This window comes from Dicentrarchus labrax, unplaced genomic scaffold, assembly GCF_905237075.1.
Source record: "Dicentrarchus labrax unplaced genomic scaffold, dlabrax2021, whole genome shotgun sequence".
In the NCBI taxonomy this organism is placed as follows: Eukaryota; Metazoa; Chordata; class Actinopteri; family Moronidae; genus Dicentrarchus; species Dicentrarchus labrax.
The window spans coordinates 10,169,955-10,189,605 of NW_026136716.1; the positions used below are offsets into that span (position 1 = coordinate 10,169,955).

Here is a 19,651-nt window from a genome sequence, read left to right on the forward strand (position 1 = left end):
CAATTTCACATTTAAAAAGTTTTGCATCTTTGTAGCCATTTTGAATCTTTCCAACAAGAAATGTGAACAGTCACTTCAAACAGACACTGACCCCCTTGGGGCCCCTTGGCCTGTGCCCGGTAAGCTCGTTGCGTAATCCTTCCACGACATCCACATTTCATGGTCTTGAATGCAATGTGCAAAGTGCCTTAAGTGTCTTAACTCCAGGTAATGTCCTCTCTAGCCGTTCCATTTATTTTCACATAATGTTGTTAATTAGTTTTCTAATTTCTTTATCCGTTCAGGCGGAAACACATGGCCACGGGAACATCCTGCTAACCACCCTGGAGATCCATAACGAAGTGGCGGGAGGCGAGATCACCACCAGCGTGGCAGACATTAGGAACTCTCAGTCCATGGTGCAGTTGGACAGCACGGCATCGACGCACATCCAGTACCGCAAGCAGAGCGGCGGGATCGGCCCGCGCTCCGCCAGCCGCCACTCCTTGGACCGGGCCGCCCAGATTAAACGCAGCCGCCTGCGGAGGCGGTCCTCGCAGCTCAAAATCAAAATCCCCGACCTGACAGATGTGAACGCCATCGACCGCTGGTCACGGATCATCTTCCCTTCGGTTTTCTCGCTGTTCAACCTCATCTACTGGCTCTACTACGTCTGAATGGTCTGTTTTGTTGAAATGTGTGTTGTTGTTTGTTTGATTATTTTTTCATTTTGTTCCTTTTTGTTCCTTTTTTTCCTGTTGCTTTTATACACGATGGAATCGGTCAAGTTAAAGACTGCAACACTACAAGACAAAAAAAAAAAAAAGCTGACTGAGAAAAGACTACGGAGTTTTGGACCAAGTTCTCGTCAAATTGTTTTTATATTTGCAGTCTTTGAATCCTTAGTACCAAGGTCTTTTTATTTTCTAAAGTATGTACTGTAATTGGGACTTGTGACAGTCATTTCCCAACATTTGCCCTCTCAGTAATGTGTAAATAGAGAGATACAAAGCCAGCAATTGAATAAATAATACAGTATTTGCAAAAAAACCAACAACACAATAGAAGTTAATGCAAGGATTTTTCTAATCACAAAAAACAAGTAAGAAAACTTTATACTACACAGGCGTTCAGATAAGTGCAGGCAATTCCAAAAAAGTCCATTAAACAAACTAATGTATGTTTGACTGGTACCCTATGCACTATTAATGCATGTAATGATCAGCCATAGTGAGAAAAAATAACAACTCCTTTTTTTGCCTTGGGTTATGTCACAACTTTACAGAAGACTGTGTATTTGTTTATTTAGAATATACAGTGTACTTGCTATTAACTATATCACGCATCGATCTGGTAAACCCTCACCCAAACACAATAATTTAAAGTAAAGAGGATTTTGCCCTCTGTTCAGGATGATTGTGACTCAGGTTCTGAAATGTTTTGCTATTTGGCATCTTTTTCTTGACAAAGAAAAGTGTCACTGAACTATCCTTTTTTGGGTAATTTGATAAGGAGAAAAAAAAAAGCACAAATACGAATGAAACTGCCATTTTCTCGCTTCTACCTTCTCGCAACAGCGCTTCAAAGTGATAGCATGACAGAATTGCACTCAAATTGATCAAACTTCCTCTCGAAACTGTCTGACTTTAACTTTACCAACTGCCAAGGGCCTTTTTGGGCGACACGGTTACTCAAACCCATGAAAATATTATGATATTTTTGTACTCTGTGTCTTCAGGTATTCATTTGATTTCCTAACCCGTCTTGTTGGTTTTCTTTTTTTTTATTATTATTTATTTTGCTCAACACTAACTCTGTTGTGGTGATAGAGTGGAGGAAAGAAACCCATCGTTTGTATATAAGTACATAAGTGTGTATATACATAAATGTATATATATATACTGTGTGTACAACCCCAAAATGAAAATGATCAAATATTGAGCATTTTGTGATTGTCATACTGGCTGTCAGAATATTTAGTGCAAAAAAAAGATGAGAAAAAAAACTATTAAACTAAACAGGCCAGTTTCAAGCATCAGTTTAGTTTTTGAGCATTAGTGGGGTGGGTGGGGGGGGGCGCTCCGAGTACCTTTCTCCTCAAACATCCGACCATGTTAAAGTTCCACACTAGACACCGTATGTATGTACGTTCACTCTGCACTCTAGACTTACTGTATGCCCCACCATACAGCAGCAAGTGATGCAAACGGATTTCACCGATTCCGCACACGGGCCCCGATAAGCGGCCCCGTCGACTAATAAGCACATACTAGCACTGAATGTATTGGATCCATTCTTCAGGGAGAGGATAATGAGCCATGGTCATCATTTCTCCATTGGAATGTAAACGCCCATTCTCACGTCGCGAGCGGCGAAGAAAGCGAGGGAGGGTGTTTCAACAGTGTGTGCATGTGCATGTGTGTGTGTGTGTGTGTGAGTGAGAGAGAGAGCAAGCGATGGGAAATGGATAAAGAGAGCTGGAGAGAGGAAGGGTGTGGGAAGACCATTTATTTTCTGTGCTGCTTGCTCGACTATGGACAAATGTCAACGTATAATAGTTTTGTGGATAAAAATAGCTCTCCTGCCCGACTCTTTTGATAAACTGTCTGCCATTCCACCTAAGGTCGCAGAGCAATCAACCGGTTACGACTCACGGACGTTGATGTAAATTTTTACACATTCTTGTTCAGTCATAGACACATGACATACATACACTGTGCATGTACAAGAATACATGTGGGAGGGAAAAAAGCTACTTTAAGCTACTATAATATTGAGTTCTGTTGTGATTGAGAAGCTGGAGTCACTGGGATCAATTTAACTTAAAAAATTGTAACGTTTTATGTGTACAGACTAATTGATATATGACTAAGAACTGAATGTATTGTACTTGGATTGTTGCTGCACAAATGCAATTTTCTTTCTGGAAACCTCAACCCTGATTAATCAGGCTTCTGGTTGATTCCACATTCAAGCGACCCCCCAAGTCTCTCGCTGGTTTTCTTGTCCTGTTTTCTACTGTGTAGACGGGGCGCAGCGAACACCTGGGTCCGAGAAAGCTCCGGTTACAGATTAAATTATATCTATATGTATGAAAAGCCAAAACATCTTGCTGAAGGTGTGTTCAGAAAGAAAGCGAATTTGATTGCTGTACAGTTCGACAGCCAATGGACCAACTGGACTTAAGTAGTTAGCTAGCTAGCAACAGATGCGTAGGAGTCATACAAGAAACTCACACTTTTTCCCTACCACCTCTATACAATATACAATAAAATTCACTCGCCGCTCTTTTTGAACACACTTTAAGAGGACGCTTTGGCTTTGGTCTTGGGCACAAAGCAATGTTTTCAAATGCATTCAAGGTAGAGCGTTTTAAAGTCACGGAACCAGTTTGTCCAAAGATGTTTCAAGCTGCTTTGTGTAGTTTCGACGAGGAAATTTGTACCTGACATTTCGAAACTGTCCAAAAAAAAGAAAAAAAAATCTTCCTGGCTTCTGGTTCACTTTGATTTAAACGATTACTTGCGGGTCATGTGTTGAGATTTAAAAGCACGTTTTTGCAGTTGGTCATTGTACGAGTCTTTTTGTTTCGGAAAAATTTACCAAACTCATTAGTGCAGTTGAAAAGTGAACGAGACGGTAACTGTTACAAACTCTAGCTACTTGTTTATCATGCATGCAACTACAATTCGTAACTTGGAAGATTTTTTTAAAAAGATATTTTGCAAACTCACTTATAAGAGCTGCCAACTGCTCATTTTAGAGATGACATTATGCCATGTGAGCCTACATTAAAAATAAAAAAAAGTAACAAAAAAAAAAAAATACAAAACAAAACAAACAAAAAAAAAAAGAGTCATCAAAGACTTCAGGTGTTGTATGGCCTTGGTCCCATAATGGAATGTGAAATGTTCTGTGCTGCCACAAAATGTATTTAGGCTTAGATTTATACTGTATATCTCTGTATGTTTCTCTTCCTTTTTCAATAGATTATCATGTTAAACCATCAAATAAATTATATACATTGTACCTGTGTATTTGGTATTGGCATGCATGACACTCCATAAAGAATGTGCATTGTACGTATAGCAAGCTAATACAATGAACATTCAAGCATCTAATAAATTATACAAAAATACATTCTAATAAAGCTTGAGTGTGATAAAAGGTTGCTGTACATATCTCCAGGTGCCCTTGAGCAAGGCACTTAACCCCTTTCTGTTCCCAGTGCAGCTACTCAGTGACAGACTTCTTATTGTGCTTGGAAACTTTCCAGGTGGGCATCTTATCGTGTATGAAGTGAACTTTATGAATGTGTGCCAGAGTGTTGATGAATAAGAGTACAGTAACTCCCTGGATAAATAAAGATTGAAAAAAAAAAATAAAGACTGTGGAGGTGGAGGTTATTATTGGGCATCGCAACCTGTCAATTTCCCATCCTACTCGATTGCCACAAAGTTCACGATTCCCTGAGCAACTTGTTTTCACAAGTGGTACAAAAGTTTTCTTGCTCAAGGGGTTTTATTACACAGTTAATGTCAAGAGTTCAGTTCTTTACTAAATCAGCTTGTACATAACATTTCTTAGCTGATAAAACTGCTATTCATTAACTAACTATTGAGGTTTACCATCAACTAGATTATTTGTGCCTCCATAACAGAGAATTTCTATCAGTGTGCAGTTTAGCACCCGATTTTGACTTAATGTTATTTATTTCTTCTTGTTAATTTTTGTCTAGTTTTAGTCGACAAAAACTAGTTTTTATCAGCAAAGCAGTTTCATTTTACTTTACAAGTACCACAGTTACAGAGTTTATCCTGTTTTCGTAAGGTTTGTGGAAAAGACACAACTTTACTGTTTATAGCCTATTTAGAGACTGCTGAATAGTCCACACACATAGAGCCTGACCGATATTATTTTTTAGGCCGATACTGATTTTAGAGTGGAAATATTCACAGACTGCCAATATGGCGACCGATATAGTTATAATATCTATCTATATAATATTAAAATAGACATATTTTACACCAATGTGACTCTGCAAAAGGTTCTCAGAAGGCTGCTTTCTTAAAAAATGTAATTTTATGAAAAGAATGTTTAAGTTAAATATTCTAAATATTAAGCTTTTGCCAATAGTAGGTTTGTATATACATTTTCATATGTTTCGGGCACCCCAAGAGTAGAAATGATCAATTTATCATCATTATTTGTAAAACCAGATAAGTTAATTTAACTAAAAAAAAGTTGTTTACACTGATTACATCGAAAGTTTTAAGTAAAAGTTACTCAATTTTGTAAGTTAAAAACACGTTTTTGATCAAGTATCTGTAGTAATTGTAAGCGATACGGACTTCATTTTATTTGTACTGTGAAAACAAAATACCTAGTAAAAGTACTTAATCAAGAATGTTTAATTTACAAAATTGACTTTTTGTTACTCAAAAATGTTATGTAATCAGTTTCAACAACTGTTTTGAGTTAAAATATCATATCACATTACAGTGTATATAAGCCAAAATTAATTAGGATCAAACAGTTGTGAATTTTAGGAAACTACAGTAGGTACAGACGGGTGCAGTCCCTTGGAAATCCTCTCAAAAATCTGTAGACCTCATTAAAGTTCCTAGCCACCTTCCTCCAGATGAGGAGGTTCAACTGATGAGCTTCCCAATCAGTTAAATAATCCTTGAGAGGCAGGTGTCTTCCAGCTGTTCACAGTGCTTTTACAGAATGATTATTCTCCCTGGTTAAGGTTAAAATCAGTGTGAGTGCTAAGAAGGAAAACTTGCATAGCCTCAATCCTGCTCTGGAATATTTGGGATATTCCTACTGGAAGATCCACTGAATTTTATATTTATTTTTTAAACAGTAAGAGGAAGCTACATCAGAGGCCTCAACTACAGAGTGTAATTCCTATTTACAAAGAGTCCCCAGCTTTACAGCTAATGATTATAATTAGGCCATTAGAAGGAGGTCAGAGCCACCAAAGGGACCCGCAGGGAACTATTTTCGATTTCATCAACGCACAACACAGAAGGTGGAAAAAAATAACGTGTTCAAGTGCATGTTTGTTCTTCATCTGACTCCAAGTTTGGCCTCCACAGTTATTACAAGATGTAATCATTTGCCCATGATGCTAGACTAAACCTACCGTTAGTTCAGAAACATCTCAACAAGATACCTCAACGTGCTTATGCTAATGGTGTAGCCAATCCTGCTCATACTGAACACAAACAATAAACCTGGGTTAACCACTAACTGTAAATAATACATTATGTCTCATTTACTTTAAGGACCAGCTGGGTACATGTAGGTAATCCAAGCAATGCAATTCATTAGGGATGTCAAATAACACAGTCTCCATGGGACTTCTTGTGAAGAGATATAACACCAATTTTACATTTATTAGTCATGAGTACTGCTCAGCCTGTAAAAAACGTTTGGAAAATGTACATCATGGCTCTGGAAAAGCTTTCTAATGTCCGAGAAAATGACTTAAGCAGCATCCCTTGATAGTCGCATCTTGGCCCCTGATCCTAGAAATCATTAACAGAAAGCCTGCGTTGTAAAAAGGGCACATAAAGACTTAAAGACATGGGCATTTACCAGTCAGCGAAATCTCTAAAGCTGCATTCACGCAATAACAGAACAGGGAAACCTCCTATAATTGCAACATGATTCCAAGATGTTACCCCACTGCTTAGCTTGCATTCACACCCCATAAAAAGCCCAAATTAGCTTCTTTTACTGTTTAATGTATTTGTAGCGGTTGAAACAGGCTTCAAGGACTTTTTAACTGCTGATGAAACAGACTCAATTTAATACAGATGCTTCTATATGACCTACAAAACCAAACTGGAGCATCAGTGAGAAGATTGTAGTTATTCATAATGGCTGCCGCCTGGTCGGTTTCCCCTTGAAAATCAATGAAAAGAGATCGGTACAAAACGCTTTTATCCACATTAAACGTAAGTGGAGGCTTTGCAGTTATGTTTCCATCGGTTTGTGCTGTAGTTATTTTCCTCAAGTGGGAAAAATCGTAGCCTGGAATGACTTGGCTACCCGGAATTACAACCGGAACAATATGACATTATAATGGCGTGATGAGACATGCGAGATGCATTATGGGTTAAGTGTTGGATTCATGGTTTTTGGAGCTTGAGGATAACCTGATATCTGAATTACTGAACAATTTAATTTGGATGAGCCATCCATAAACACCCATGTTAAAAAAGCCCCATTCCTCAATAGCTAGATGCATTTCACCATCCAGTTTGACACAGCATTGCACATTTTTTCAAAAAAAGAAAACACACTTTGAGCATTAAAATGAGAAGTCTTTGCCTGCCCTCCATCCTCCCCAGGTATAGAATACATAGATTGTCTGTATCGCACACTATTTATGAATACTCACTTGAGAAAATGCTTAGCTTGGCTTTCTAATTCCCCTCCTGCCGATCCACAGTACATGAGTCCCTTGGGGTACGCGTGATAGATTTTTAATCTCTTTCCTTTGGAGCCTTTATAATGTATATAGGGGTTCTAACCCCAAGGTATATTTCCCGGTTTATCATTAAAATCATCATTAAAGAATATCATTGTTCAGCAGTTTGGGGGGAGGCAAGTGCATGGGGCTGTTGTTTATAACAAGGCACATATTATATCTCTAGGATAGGCTCAAGAATAGACTATAATGAAGCCTGGCCAATCACAAGGGTTAAAGGGGGGACACAAGGCCAAATACTGGATAATCAGGCTAGATCACGAAGATGGCTCAGATGTTTTAGACAAGAATAGGAGGGGATCTTCTAACTATGCGTTGCAACAAAGTGTTTGGAGGTGGTTTTGTATAGAATACCCAATGTTTGTTTATCCAGCTGTACCTATCTGCCTAACTTCCTACTCACAGTACATACAGTTCCCGCCTCTGTACCACCACACAACCAAAGTAGAGATTTGCAAAAGACTGTCAAACTGTTTCTAGCACACCAGGTCCCCAGATCATCTCTGCACTCAGTTTTGAGAGATAAAAAAACAACCCAAAAAACATATTCCTACTCTTCAATTTTTCTCAGTTTCTTCTGCTGTGTTGGAAACAACTGTCCCGCAGTTCTCATTTCAGAGCATGCAAACAGATAAATAAAGGATTTCCCTTCATATCAGGGCTTACAGTCCTGCCTGCTGTTTTTCAGGAGCGAGGTGGTCGTTGAGAGGATGACATGATATATTGATAAATGACCTTGGGCAAACAACATGCCAAGTCACTAATAAAAAGCACTCAAGAGAGCCGTAAACCAAAAGTCAACCAAAGGTTATCTGAACAAAAGAAAACTGTATTTTTTTAGAAGCAGTATCCCTCTCACTGCCTTGCTATCGTTCATTGTGATCTTATCGACTCAGTCTGGATGCTGAAGCTTTAAAAAGCTATTCACACGGAAAACTAAAAAATAAGGCAGGTGGTAGGCAGATGGATAAAGGCTTGTCCTCTGGGTTTGACATCGAGTGCAAAGGATCAGGATTTGTATAATTGTAGCACAGGTATTTCATTTTAGCACACCTACTGAGTGCACCTTATAACAACATGGCAGCCATGAATGCATCATTTTGGTTACTGATTCCCACTGGTCATCAAAGCTTCAGATTTGGGGTTATGAGTGTAAAACTCTCCCTTCTGAGATACATGGCCAACCATACGATTCAGGAACAATGCTTTTTCATATGGAACAAACCGGTGTGATACGATGCAATCTGATACAGCTCTTTAAAAGTGACATTGTTTACACACAGAAAAATGATGGGTTAAAAATAACCCAACTTGGGTTGTTTTATAACCCAACCGCTGGATCAGTATTGCACCAGACCAGCAGTAGTTAATTTGACCCAGCAAGATGGGTTGGTCCTTTTTAACCCAACAGATGAGTTAAATATTCTACCCAAATGCTGGTTCAAATTAATTACAATTCTGGGTTGTTTCAACTACATATTTGTTATATACTCTACCCAAATACTGGGTCAAATTAACCAATATGCCAGATTAATTCTAACACATTACAGCACAATTTAAGAAAATAAATTGCAATTGACTACCCATAGCTATAAAACTGTTAAACTACAAACCTATAACAAAATACATGCTAGATTGTATGCATATATTATGCAATAAACACTTAAACAATACTGGAATCTTTGAAAACATTTATTACTAGAAAATATCAACAATATAGTGGAACTGGAACAGTTAAAATCCGTCCGGTAGTAAAACATTCAGTGCAAAAGAACAATTATGAATGAACTGGCTGAACATTCAACAGGCCAACAGTCAACAGGTCTATAGTGAACATTTTTCAAATTCCTGTTTGCCTGGTATTAAAAAGCTGTCCTTGAGGCCATTAGCTCTACTTGCAAGCAAGTATTCTAGTTTCTAGAGACTTTACCATTCTGGACTTCCCTCCTGGCATTTCATAGATTACACTCTGTATGAATTCCCACACATGTTCACACTGCTACGGGTATTTAATGTCTAAGACAAAGAATGCCTTGAAACAGACATCAATGGCCTGAAGCAGTGCTTCTTGTTCCAAGGCCTGTCCAGCTAGGATGACGAAGACCTGAAATGCACTCTGATCATTTCCCAGCGTCAGGATGTAGGGGTATGGTTTGCATGCCTTGGCCTCATGGAGGTACTCCACCATGTTTATTCCAGGCTAAAAAACAAAGAATGCAAGAGAGCAAGTGAGAGAGTGCGAGTGAGTAAGGACCAAATGTCTACCAACTACTATAAAAAAAACCACGAAAAGAGCTTAAGCAAAAATACAATTGCTATTGTATTAACTATTCAGATATCACCATGCCAAAAGCAATGCAGACTAGCAGCAGAATGTAATCCAATGTGAAGATAACAGCCTTTTTATTTAGCATCACAAAATATAGGGAAAACAATCCTCCCTCTCTCCCTATATAATTCATATGATAAATTGCATACATGTAAATTGTCTATGTTTTTACTTCACAAGAATATTTGTGGCTGCTCACAGCATAGCCTTCAGGGCACGACTTTCAGTATAAACAGTCTACAGCAGTGGTTCCCAAACTTTTATTCAAGGGGACCAGCTTTTTGAAAAACGTAAAAACCATTGCAACCCAGTTCATATGAGGTCTTATCTATAAATCCAGAGAAGACCAAATTTGAGCAAAAATGACAATTTTTACTGCCACTTTAACATCATATTCCACCATGTAATAATTCATACGTTTTTTCCCTCCATATTGCTTTTATTGACTGTTGTTTATCTGCCTGTCTGTTTTTTTGTGCCTGTGTTTGTCATTGTTGTATATTTTTTATTTTTTAACTGTGTTTTAATCTCATAGCCCAACTCCCCTTCACTCAAGTGGCCCTTGTTGTTTGCCAGGCCACCATTTTAAATAAGAGTTTGTTCTTATATAAAGGTGAAATAAAAATAAAAATAAAAATGTTATTACTATCTACAACAGATGAACCCACCATTTCGAGAAGATATAGCATTTAATCAGACATATCAGGTTATGTCACTGTTTTTATATACTTTAATCAGTCAAACACTATGTTCTGCCTTCACATTTCACATTAAAAGCTTCAGGAAAAACAAGCGTGTTCATTTATAGCCGGTGTTTCGGTTTAACTGTGTTAACGGGTGACTTTCTCGCATTTTAAGATACGTTACGAGAGGTTAATACGTCTTCTGAACACAATTGAACTAACATAAATGGTTAGATACTTCGATATTAAAGACAGATGAAGTGTGGACTCTGGTGGACTCAAGGTGATGATGTGATGATGTTCGAAGCACAAACAACCCAGGTGCTGAGTCAACCGATGTATGTTGGGTTGATGAATTTTGACTCAGCATGAGTTGCACAAAATAACCCAAATTCCATATAAATAACCCATAATGGGTAAAACATTTCATAACCCAGCGGTTGGGAAGATGAAATAACCCAGCTGTTTTTAGGGAGTACCTTCAAATACATATATTTTATAAAATATAAAAACTTTCTAGATGGCACAGACAAAAAAATAGCTTTCCACACGACTCCTCAGTTCGCCTGCCGTCTCACCAGGTGAGTATTAAGATCTGTCGTGCTACCGCTGGACTATCGTGCTGTCCGACAGATCTTCCAAATGGCTAGACTTTAGTCCAACTTCCCTTCCTTCTTATAGAATCCAAATGTCTCCCAAACTTTAGATTTCAGATTTGTCGGTGCACTGTAAATCGTGTCGGACATGTTTGTTTTATTACCGACCTTGAAAGCCGCGCTGTGCTAGCGTTACTCTTGGTCGCGCTGACCTTTTACCTTTCACGATTGTGGAGATGCTGTTAGCAGCAGAGCTTCAGTCAACTGATATAACTTTTTAAAATCTGACCATCGACCGGTTCATGATCCATCTACATCGATCCAGGGGTCTGCATACCGATGTCGTTGCATCTATAATGTTAAAACCGATTTCCGACTCGTATCGGTAAATATTTATACCCAAACTAAATGAAATTGTTATCTTTTAAGAGCTTTCACTCTCTGCTAAACAGCCTCATTCTGCATTAGAAAACTACACAGTTAAAACAGCCAAAGAGCTAACAGAACAATGGCAAGCAGAAAACACTAGATTTGTCCAAAAGAAGCCAATTAAGTATGTATGATTATTAAAAATTAAAAGACACACATTGTACAGACAGAAAATTGTGTTAAAAATATCAGGGAAATTCATCTCTGATGCAATTCACAGGAAATAAGCTGCTCAAATTCATCCAAATCAGGATGTTTGGTCACCGTAAATTAGCTGAAAAGTGACAATATTTTTGATTGATTTGGTTTTCTCTCCCAAGCTTGGTACAAAAAGTTCGCTAGAGGAAAGGCTCCCTTCTTGAAGCATCCTTTATGTCCTCGTAGACATGGAGAGCAAAGCAAAAGGTGAACCTCATTACATTTCATCTCATTCTGGGGGGGGGAAAGAATGTCTGTACCAAATTTCATGGCAGTCCAATAGTCGTTTTACCCTGAACTGAACAAAAAATGTCATATAAAGTTTAGTAGGTGTTTTATAAAAGAACTTTTTGGACCAGAATCTGGTTTATAATCCAAAGACAGGCTGCATTCATGCTGGGAACATTAACCTACTTCCTTTCTCCTCCTTTTGGAATGGAAATTTCAAACGCTCGCTCACATCACGCGGTGCCGAGAGCTTGCCACGTCGTAGCGCTACAAAAATCAGATCATCAATTGCTGCGAGATTAAAAACATGTCAACTTTTAGCATGGCAGTGCTACACAGTGCTCCAAACAGACCATCAACAGTCGCATAGCAACAGCAGCTTCCACAGCCGGGGCTTCCTACATACAGTAAAGGTGTTTAGTGCTGCTTGTTAAAAAAACACGACACCCCATGGAGGCCAAGTCGTTCTGATGGGAATGTGAAGCGGCTCATCAATACGTCCCATGTTTTGTTGTGTTTTTGTCGACCCGGGGTTTAAAGTACTGAGTGGACAGATCAAGGTGGATTCCTCAACCCCAACAGCTGACCCAAATAACCGCATCCGAGGCCTCGAAAAAACCCACGAGGCGGGCGAAGATTGTTGAGAAACTCACTGAATGAATTCTTTCTGATGTCTTCTTTTCTTTCTTTTCTCCCCTCCCTGCCTGCCAACTGACATACTTTCTTTTAATTCATCAGCAGCATGGCGAGCGATGGAGGGAGCGTGGGAGAGAGCAGGAGGGAGGAGGGATGGATGGAGAGAGAAAGAAAGTCTGTTTCAGCATCAAAAGACTGTCTCGGAGACGAGGGGGAATACATTGACTCTTCGATGTGCTTTTTGATGATGCCTTTCTGTTTTATGAACTCAATGATACACAACAGCAGCGGCAGTGTATTAGCCTACTTCTCCCTTTACTGTTCTCGCCCTCTGTCTCGCTTGCTCTCTCACCCTCATCTCAACACTCGCTCATTACTCCCCGTCTTGCGCACACCTTCTCTCTCTCATTATAACCTGTCTTTTATTTTGTAAGACACTTCCTGGCATTAGCTGACAGGCAACGGCGCACTGTACAAGACAATATTTTGATGGCTCATACTTCCCGCAATTGAAACCCTTGAGCCCCTACATGCTGAACTTTTCTTGAAGAAGCAACTGCGCATCCCTAGATCATTAAACATTTAAAGGGCTATTCCCCAAGTGTTCAGTACTACAGGGAACAACATGACCTATTATGTATGACCCAGAAACAACTCACTCATATCTTAAGTCACATCTGCTCAGTGCAATAATTATTAAGAAATAAACAGGCTCTTTGGAGACAGATTAAAGGGAATACTGACCACTGCTTTGTGCTGTCAAACTTGGAGGGGGGGGTTGTTGCTTCACATCTGCGGCAACAACATATAAACCTGATTAATGCTATGTTTAATTGAACATGACTGCATCTCTGCATCTGCGGTTGCACAGCTGCCTTCGTCTCTTTGGCGAATACAGCAGTGGGCTGTTTGATTTACGAGACGACATCATCCAATTCGAATTAAATGTGTCTCGTGAAATAACACATATGAGCACTAGAGCCATCTTTCAGGAGTGATTTACATATACGTGATAAATTGGCTAATTGTTATTGACAGGAGGCTACACACTTTTCTCATAAATACAATTTGAAAGACATTTTTAAATACAAATATGTTTGTATTGTAAATGTCTCCCAGGCAAAATTAGAGACTAGCTAGTGAACGTAGTACAGCATTTAGTTTTAGTGTCTTTTAGCTTATTGTTTTGGCTTTACAGCCTGCAGCTTTAATGTTTTGGTTCCCTCTCACTGGCATAATTTTCAGCTGGCAGTTGTTTTCAGTGAAAACCCACTGTACACTACCTGCCAAGCACCAAATGGCTATCAGACAAAGCTAACTGTCAGCTGGTGAACATAATAGAGAATGCAGCAGTTCAAGAGCCAGACATTTTTCTCAGGAGTTGTTGGACACAAAGCTGAGTGAAAAAAGAAATAGAATTGTTAATGTTGCTCTGTGTCTACTCAATGTGTAGATAAGCCACTGTTTGCCCATATGTTAGTCGTATCAGCTTTATAGGGCGATATCAATGTGTCCAAGTGAGCAAAAAAACCTGGTTCAATTCAGTTTTAAAGCTTAAATAAGTGATGTAAAGTTTTCACTCTTCAATTTCTACTGTTTGCTCCAGAATTGTTTCATCATAGTGCCTATAGCGGTCTTATATAGAGTTGGAAAATGCCAAAATGTGTTTTCATATATTCAGACTGGACTTTGATCTATTCAAATACTGTTAGTAACTAGAACTGTGAATCTTGACTGAGCTCACCAGACAACCCAACTTCAAATGATATATATAAATATAAAAATAAAAGATTAACAGCGATTGAAGTTTCGTTTCATTCAAAGATTCTTTTGTAACCTGAACTGTAAGGATTTGGGAAACTGGCACAGGAGTGAGGATTCAAATGCAGACTTGTGAAGCAGAGGTTGGAAAAAGGGCGGCGGGGGGGGCTAGGGCTAGTGATGGCACTGAAGCTTCGATATATGCTTCAAACCCTGAACTACAACTCCACAGAACCACTGCTTCAAAGCTTGCTTTGGTGCAAAAAAAAAAAAATCACGTGACATATGACATCCAAAGCGACAACTGCTTCATTGCCTGAATGAATCAGCTGACTGGTTCGCGGTCCAATAAGGCGATTCACTGGCACCGCCTGGTCTCCATTCTGACAGGAGACAGGTTGAGACAGTTTTGAATTTGAGCGCCTTTAACACTTTATAACCACAAAAAAGAAACCGTCTCAACCCAAAACCTGTTGAAAAAATAATGTACCTTAATAAAGATGTTAGAGCGTTCCCCATCGTTACATAAACACACCCAAATACACACATTCATCCGTCTGTATTTGTAAATAGAACATGATATAGATTAGAATTTTCAAAGCAAAGATACTTTAAATCCAAGGCTGATCAAAGATGCTTCAGAACAAAAAGATGTTTTCTACAGTTTCTCCAACACTGCTCGTTGAGGTAGGTGTGTGTGTGTGTGTGTGTGTGTGTGTGTGTGTGTGTGTGTGTGTGTGTGTGTGTGTGTGCACGTTCATGCATGCATGTACGTAATTGCATAATGTACTGCAACCTTGCACCTTGCCAGGAGAGGTCACTGTAACTGAAGCTTCGAGTAATGGAGCCAATTGTTTCGAAAATGGGTTTCTTATTATAAGTGGTTCAGTGCTTCACAAAAGCTTCATTTGCCCATCACTAGCTAGGGCTTGTCTCATAAAACACAAGCAGGCAAACATACAGACAATTTGACAAAAGGGTGAAAGCTGGTTTGGAAGTCATTATATAGCTGGGCTGATGAGTGATGAGGAGCAGGTGTGCAGACATGTGACTGGTCAGGTGAGAGTTTGGGTGGGAAACACACTGAGGACCACTAGTGGGCAGGTGGGGAACAACAGGTTCTGCAGGTTTTTAAATACATTAGATCCTCATTTGAGTCTTAACTTTTGTCTACGAGTCTATTTTGCAACCGACCATGATGCAGCAGTACTTTACAAGACAAATGTATTATGCATGGAGCCTGTAGTTTGGATACTTGATGAAAATCCCTTCAGTTTGGGGATAAAAACACTTGTCCTCATCATTCAGACAGCTTCATTTATTCTAAATATTCAAGTCTATGTGAAGTTCTCTGACACCGGACTTAATGAGCGCGCTTCACCACAGATTCCCCCGAGTTTGGTCTACTTTGCACTTGGCCGTTATACAAACTTCTCGCACTGCCAAAAAGTGACCATCTTAAAAAAAAAAAAAAAAAAGGAATTCAGTTATAATCAGCTCAGGCCAGATGCGGTGGAATAATTTCCGTCTTCCTGCAGCACTCTCTCTTTATTCATCAGTATGTCGTGTCAGATCTTGCTCCAAAACGTTCCACGTTCCTTGAATTATTTCCGAACAGATGACATTATCAGACTTCACTTGTTACACAAGATGAAATTATTACGAAAAATTACATGGCCAGCTTTTGGAGTGGACATTCCCATTTCCTTTGTTCAGATATTATCAGCCTGTTGTCCCATTTGCACCCCCCTTCACCACCCCACTCTCTCATGACAGGAGCACTTCTATTCCCTGGGCTCATTATGATCTGAACAAAGTGAGCGGTGGCTGCCAGAGAGCGTGTGTGTGTGTGTAGATACAAGAGTTTTTTTTGTTTTAAATGTCGCCATATATCTCCGGAAAGGTTAACAAGTCTGTTTTATCACACTGGTTTTTGTTGCAGTCTCCAAAAAGCCTGACAAAGGATGATCTAATCAATTGTATAAATACAAAAAAAGTCAATTTCTCACAGTGTGTGTCACCATGCTCTTTTATTGAGAGCAACATAACAACAAGAACCCCCCCACAATAGCTCAGAAAACAACACAAGCAGCTAAAATTGGATTTTTTTGACAAAGGTTTGGTTTCTCTCATGATTTCAATGCACATTTCTGACTCTGAACAGCCAATCCGACCACGTTAAAACACAATTTTACCCATCACACTGAAACGCACGAGCATATTCAGATTTCATACATGTGAGTGAAAAATAGAATTTTAAAGCGGGAAGCTGAGACCAAAAAATAAAGCCCCCTCATAGAATAACCTTGTGTTTTCTGCCCTCTGCTGGATGCTTAAAGGACATACACAGTATACAAACACTGTATGTTGCTGCCCCCCCCCAACAAGCCCCAAACACTGAATTACACACCCACACACTCATCTGCACACACTGAGAGGCGTGTACGTGTGATTAATGCTCTCCGTTTTCACATTTCTTGCTAATTAGCAGCTGCTTGTAGCTCATACCGACGGTTATTTATAAGACATTTTATATAGCCTGTGTCGATAGAGCCATAGACGCCATAATTACACGTTTAATTACTCCATGTTTGTAGTTGTGCTGCACAGGGGCCAATTTCATGAGACAGAGTTTGTGCTTATTTCTCAATTAGCGCTCCGTCCTCATACGGTGTTAGAGAGGTGGGCTGAACGGTACCTGAAGTCAAATCTTTGCAGCTTATTCAGAGCAAATATGCAACATTTCCTTGCATATAGATTATGAAATACACACTACGATGGAACAAGCGCATGCACCCATCAATAATGCATTCAAAGTCTTCATAGTATCGAGTGGAGATTTTAAATTATTCAATTTATTTGAAAGTTAAAAAATGACTTTAGCGCTTAAGAAGAAAAAATACATAATCTTCTGCACAGCAGGCACTCGTCAGAGATAAGAGCACCAACCCAGGGGTATAACAGTAGAAACCAACACATGTTTTCAGATAAATACATGTCTGTAGGGTGTGTATAAACACCTCCTCTCATACAAAATGCTGTTATTGTAAGTGAAAGGGAGGCAGTTTTATTTATATAGCACATTTTTTGCATTTTTTACACAGTGCATATGGCAGCCACGTTTCCAACACGTTTCACTGGAAAGAGCTGTGTGTAGTTTGGTGCTATTTATAGGGACAGTGTGTTCACTTGTTACACTTTCACAGCGGGTCAGCTGAACATGCGGAAAATGGATCTAAAGGGAAGAACACAACTCAACATATATGGAGGATAAAGCTTCCAAGTTTAGAAGAAGAATAAATGACGTCTTAAAAGGTGTCCTACAAGCGAATATTGTATTGCAAGAGTGGATATTGCAGAGATAAATAACTGGATGTTTCTCCCTGAAATGCATTGTGGGATTTGTAGTTCACTCCTCCATAGTTCCTCTTTTGTACTGCCCAATTTTGCCCAGCCACCGCAACTTTTCCTCACTGCGTTTGGGTCTTTTTTTTAAAGCAATTTTTACTTTCTCTTGTAGTTTCATTGCAAAAATATGCCTGAAAATACTGCTGGTTTTTAAAAAAAATATGCCGTTAAATCAGGCATTTTAAGCCGCAACAATCCCCCACCAAAAAAGCCTGCATTATACTGGAGGGACTGACAACTCTATATGACGCTTTAAACTGATTTATGATCCTTTTTTTTTTTAAGGATGCATTTGGAAACATATTGCAGTCTTCTACATATCCTCCCTCTAATGCAATTTCCCCACACATAAAATGGAAATTCATCCCAAAATACACAGCAGGCAATTAAATCACTTGCTTGTATCCCTGCGAAACTAACAGATGTCTTCCCCTGTAATACACGACTCCATCAGCCTCGAACAAAAAACCCTCACCTCCAGTCAAATAGCAACACTTTCACAGAAGAAGAATGAGTCTGCCTCGCCGGAAAAAGCCGCAGCATCTGACAAGAGACGCCCACTGTTTCTTCACATAACACCTTTTTATAGCACCTATTTACCTTGAAATGATGTTGCCAAGTAACAACATCCTGATTGTGTGGGTTGAGTGGGTGTGTGTGTGTGTGTGTGTGTGTGTATGTCAGTGATGGATGTGCTAAAAAGTGCCATTATGGGCTCTAAAAGTGGGGCTCTAACAGCAGCTGGGTGAAATGACTTCAAGTCCTCTTTGCTGTCACAGCCGGGCCCTGCTGCTTTAAAAAAAAAAAAGGAGAAAAAAAAAAAGGTGCAGGAGTGAACTCGTGTATCACCGTTGCACATTAATCCTTAATGCTGCTAAAGCCCGCTGCCTCGCAAAAGGGCAAAACACTTTAAGATGCGGGATATTGCACCTGCTTCCCCCCACCCACACACACACACCACCACACCATCATGTCTTTTACACATTTTTCCCAACATCTTCCTCTCTCTCTCCGTCCCTCTCGCGCTCAGTGTGAGGTGCTTAACTGATACATGTACTACAGTAATCCCCTTCTTAGCCAATGGGATTAATATTTAATTCAAGAAGAGCCTTTTATCAATACCTCGCTGCGTGTGCATTCATTGTTCGCTCTGTTTAGGGTGGCTTTGCCCGGCTTTTGGCAAACTGAAGGAGCACTAAGTGTATTAATGAGATAGATTGGGCAGATAGGAGCTTAAGAACAGCGTCTGATCAGTGTATGCTGCTTTACTTTATGATTTTTTAAAGTTCTGGATGCAACATTTAGCTTAAAAACATCTTATATATGCACCACATCATTAGTCTAAAAGAATGTCTTTACAGGTTATATAGGTGTCTAACAGCTATCCCTTTTAAAGTCAATCTGTGATGGTTTCTGAACCTCTTTTCTGCTTTATCCTTGAAAACTCCAGTACTTGCATTCCTAAAACATAAAAAAAAAAAAAAAAAGGTACCAAGAGCCTATTATGCACTGATCCACTGCAGTGCTGATCCAGGATTAGCCCAGAGGCAAGAACACATGACAGAGTAAACTTCTCATTGAGGTAAAGACACAAACCTGCCTCACTCTGCATATAAATATATAAAAAGACACAAAAAACAAACGCATAGTGTGTTATTAGTTATTAGACCCAAAAGCAGTTTATCACATCACTGCTGAGTGATGAAACTAATTCTCTGCAACTCAGCGACTTCCTTTAAACTTGATGGTTTTGGGTCAGCCTGTTGCTTAAGGACTGCTCTATCAAACACATATGGGGGGGGGTTAATGAAATCTCTGGCACCGAGAAACAAACTGAACTGACTGTGAAAGTGACGAGTTGTTAACGTTGTGCAACAAGCTCACAGGAAAAAAAAAAAAA

At 39.3% G+C, this 19,651-nt stretch overlaps 1 protein-coding gene across 4 annotated transcripts in view; it reads left to right on the top strand.

The window, feature by feature from the left end:
• LOC127378689 (gamma-aminobutyric acid receptor subunit beta-3-like) overlaps window positions 1-4,008 on the top strand; it is a 64,699-nt gene extending 60,691 nt beyond the window's left edge. For all 4 annotated transcript variants that reach the window (XM_051427832.1, XM_051427833.1, XM_051427834.1 and 1 more), the window contains one exon: window positions 285-4,008. In XM_051427832.1, the coding sequence (XP_051283792.1) occupies window positions 285-656 (372 nt within the window). In that variant the 3' untranslated portion in view covers window positions 657-4,008. The remainder of the gene's footprint in view (window positions 1-284) is intronic.
• Window positions 4,009-19,651: the final 15,643 nt, after the last annotated feature.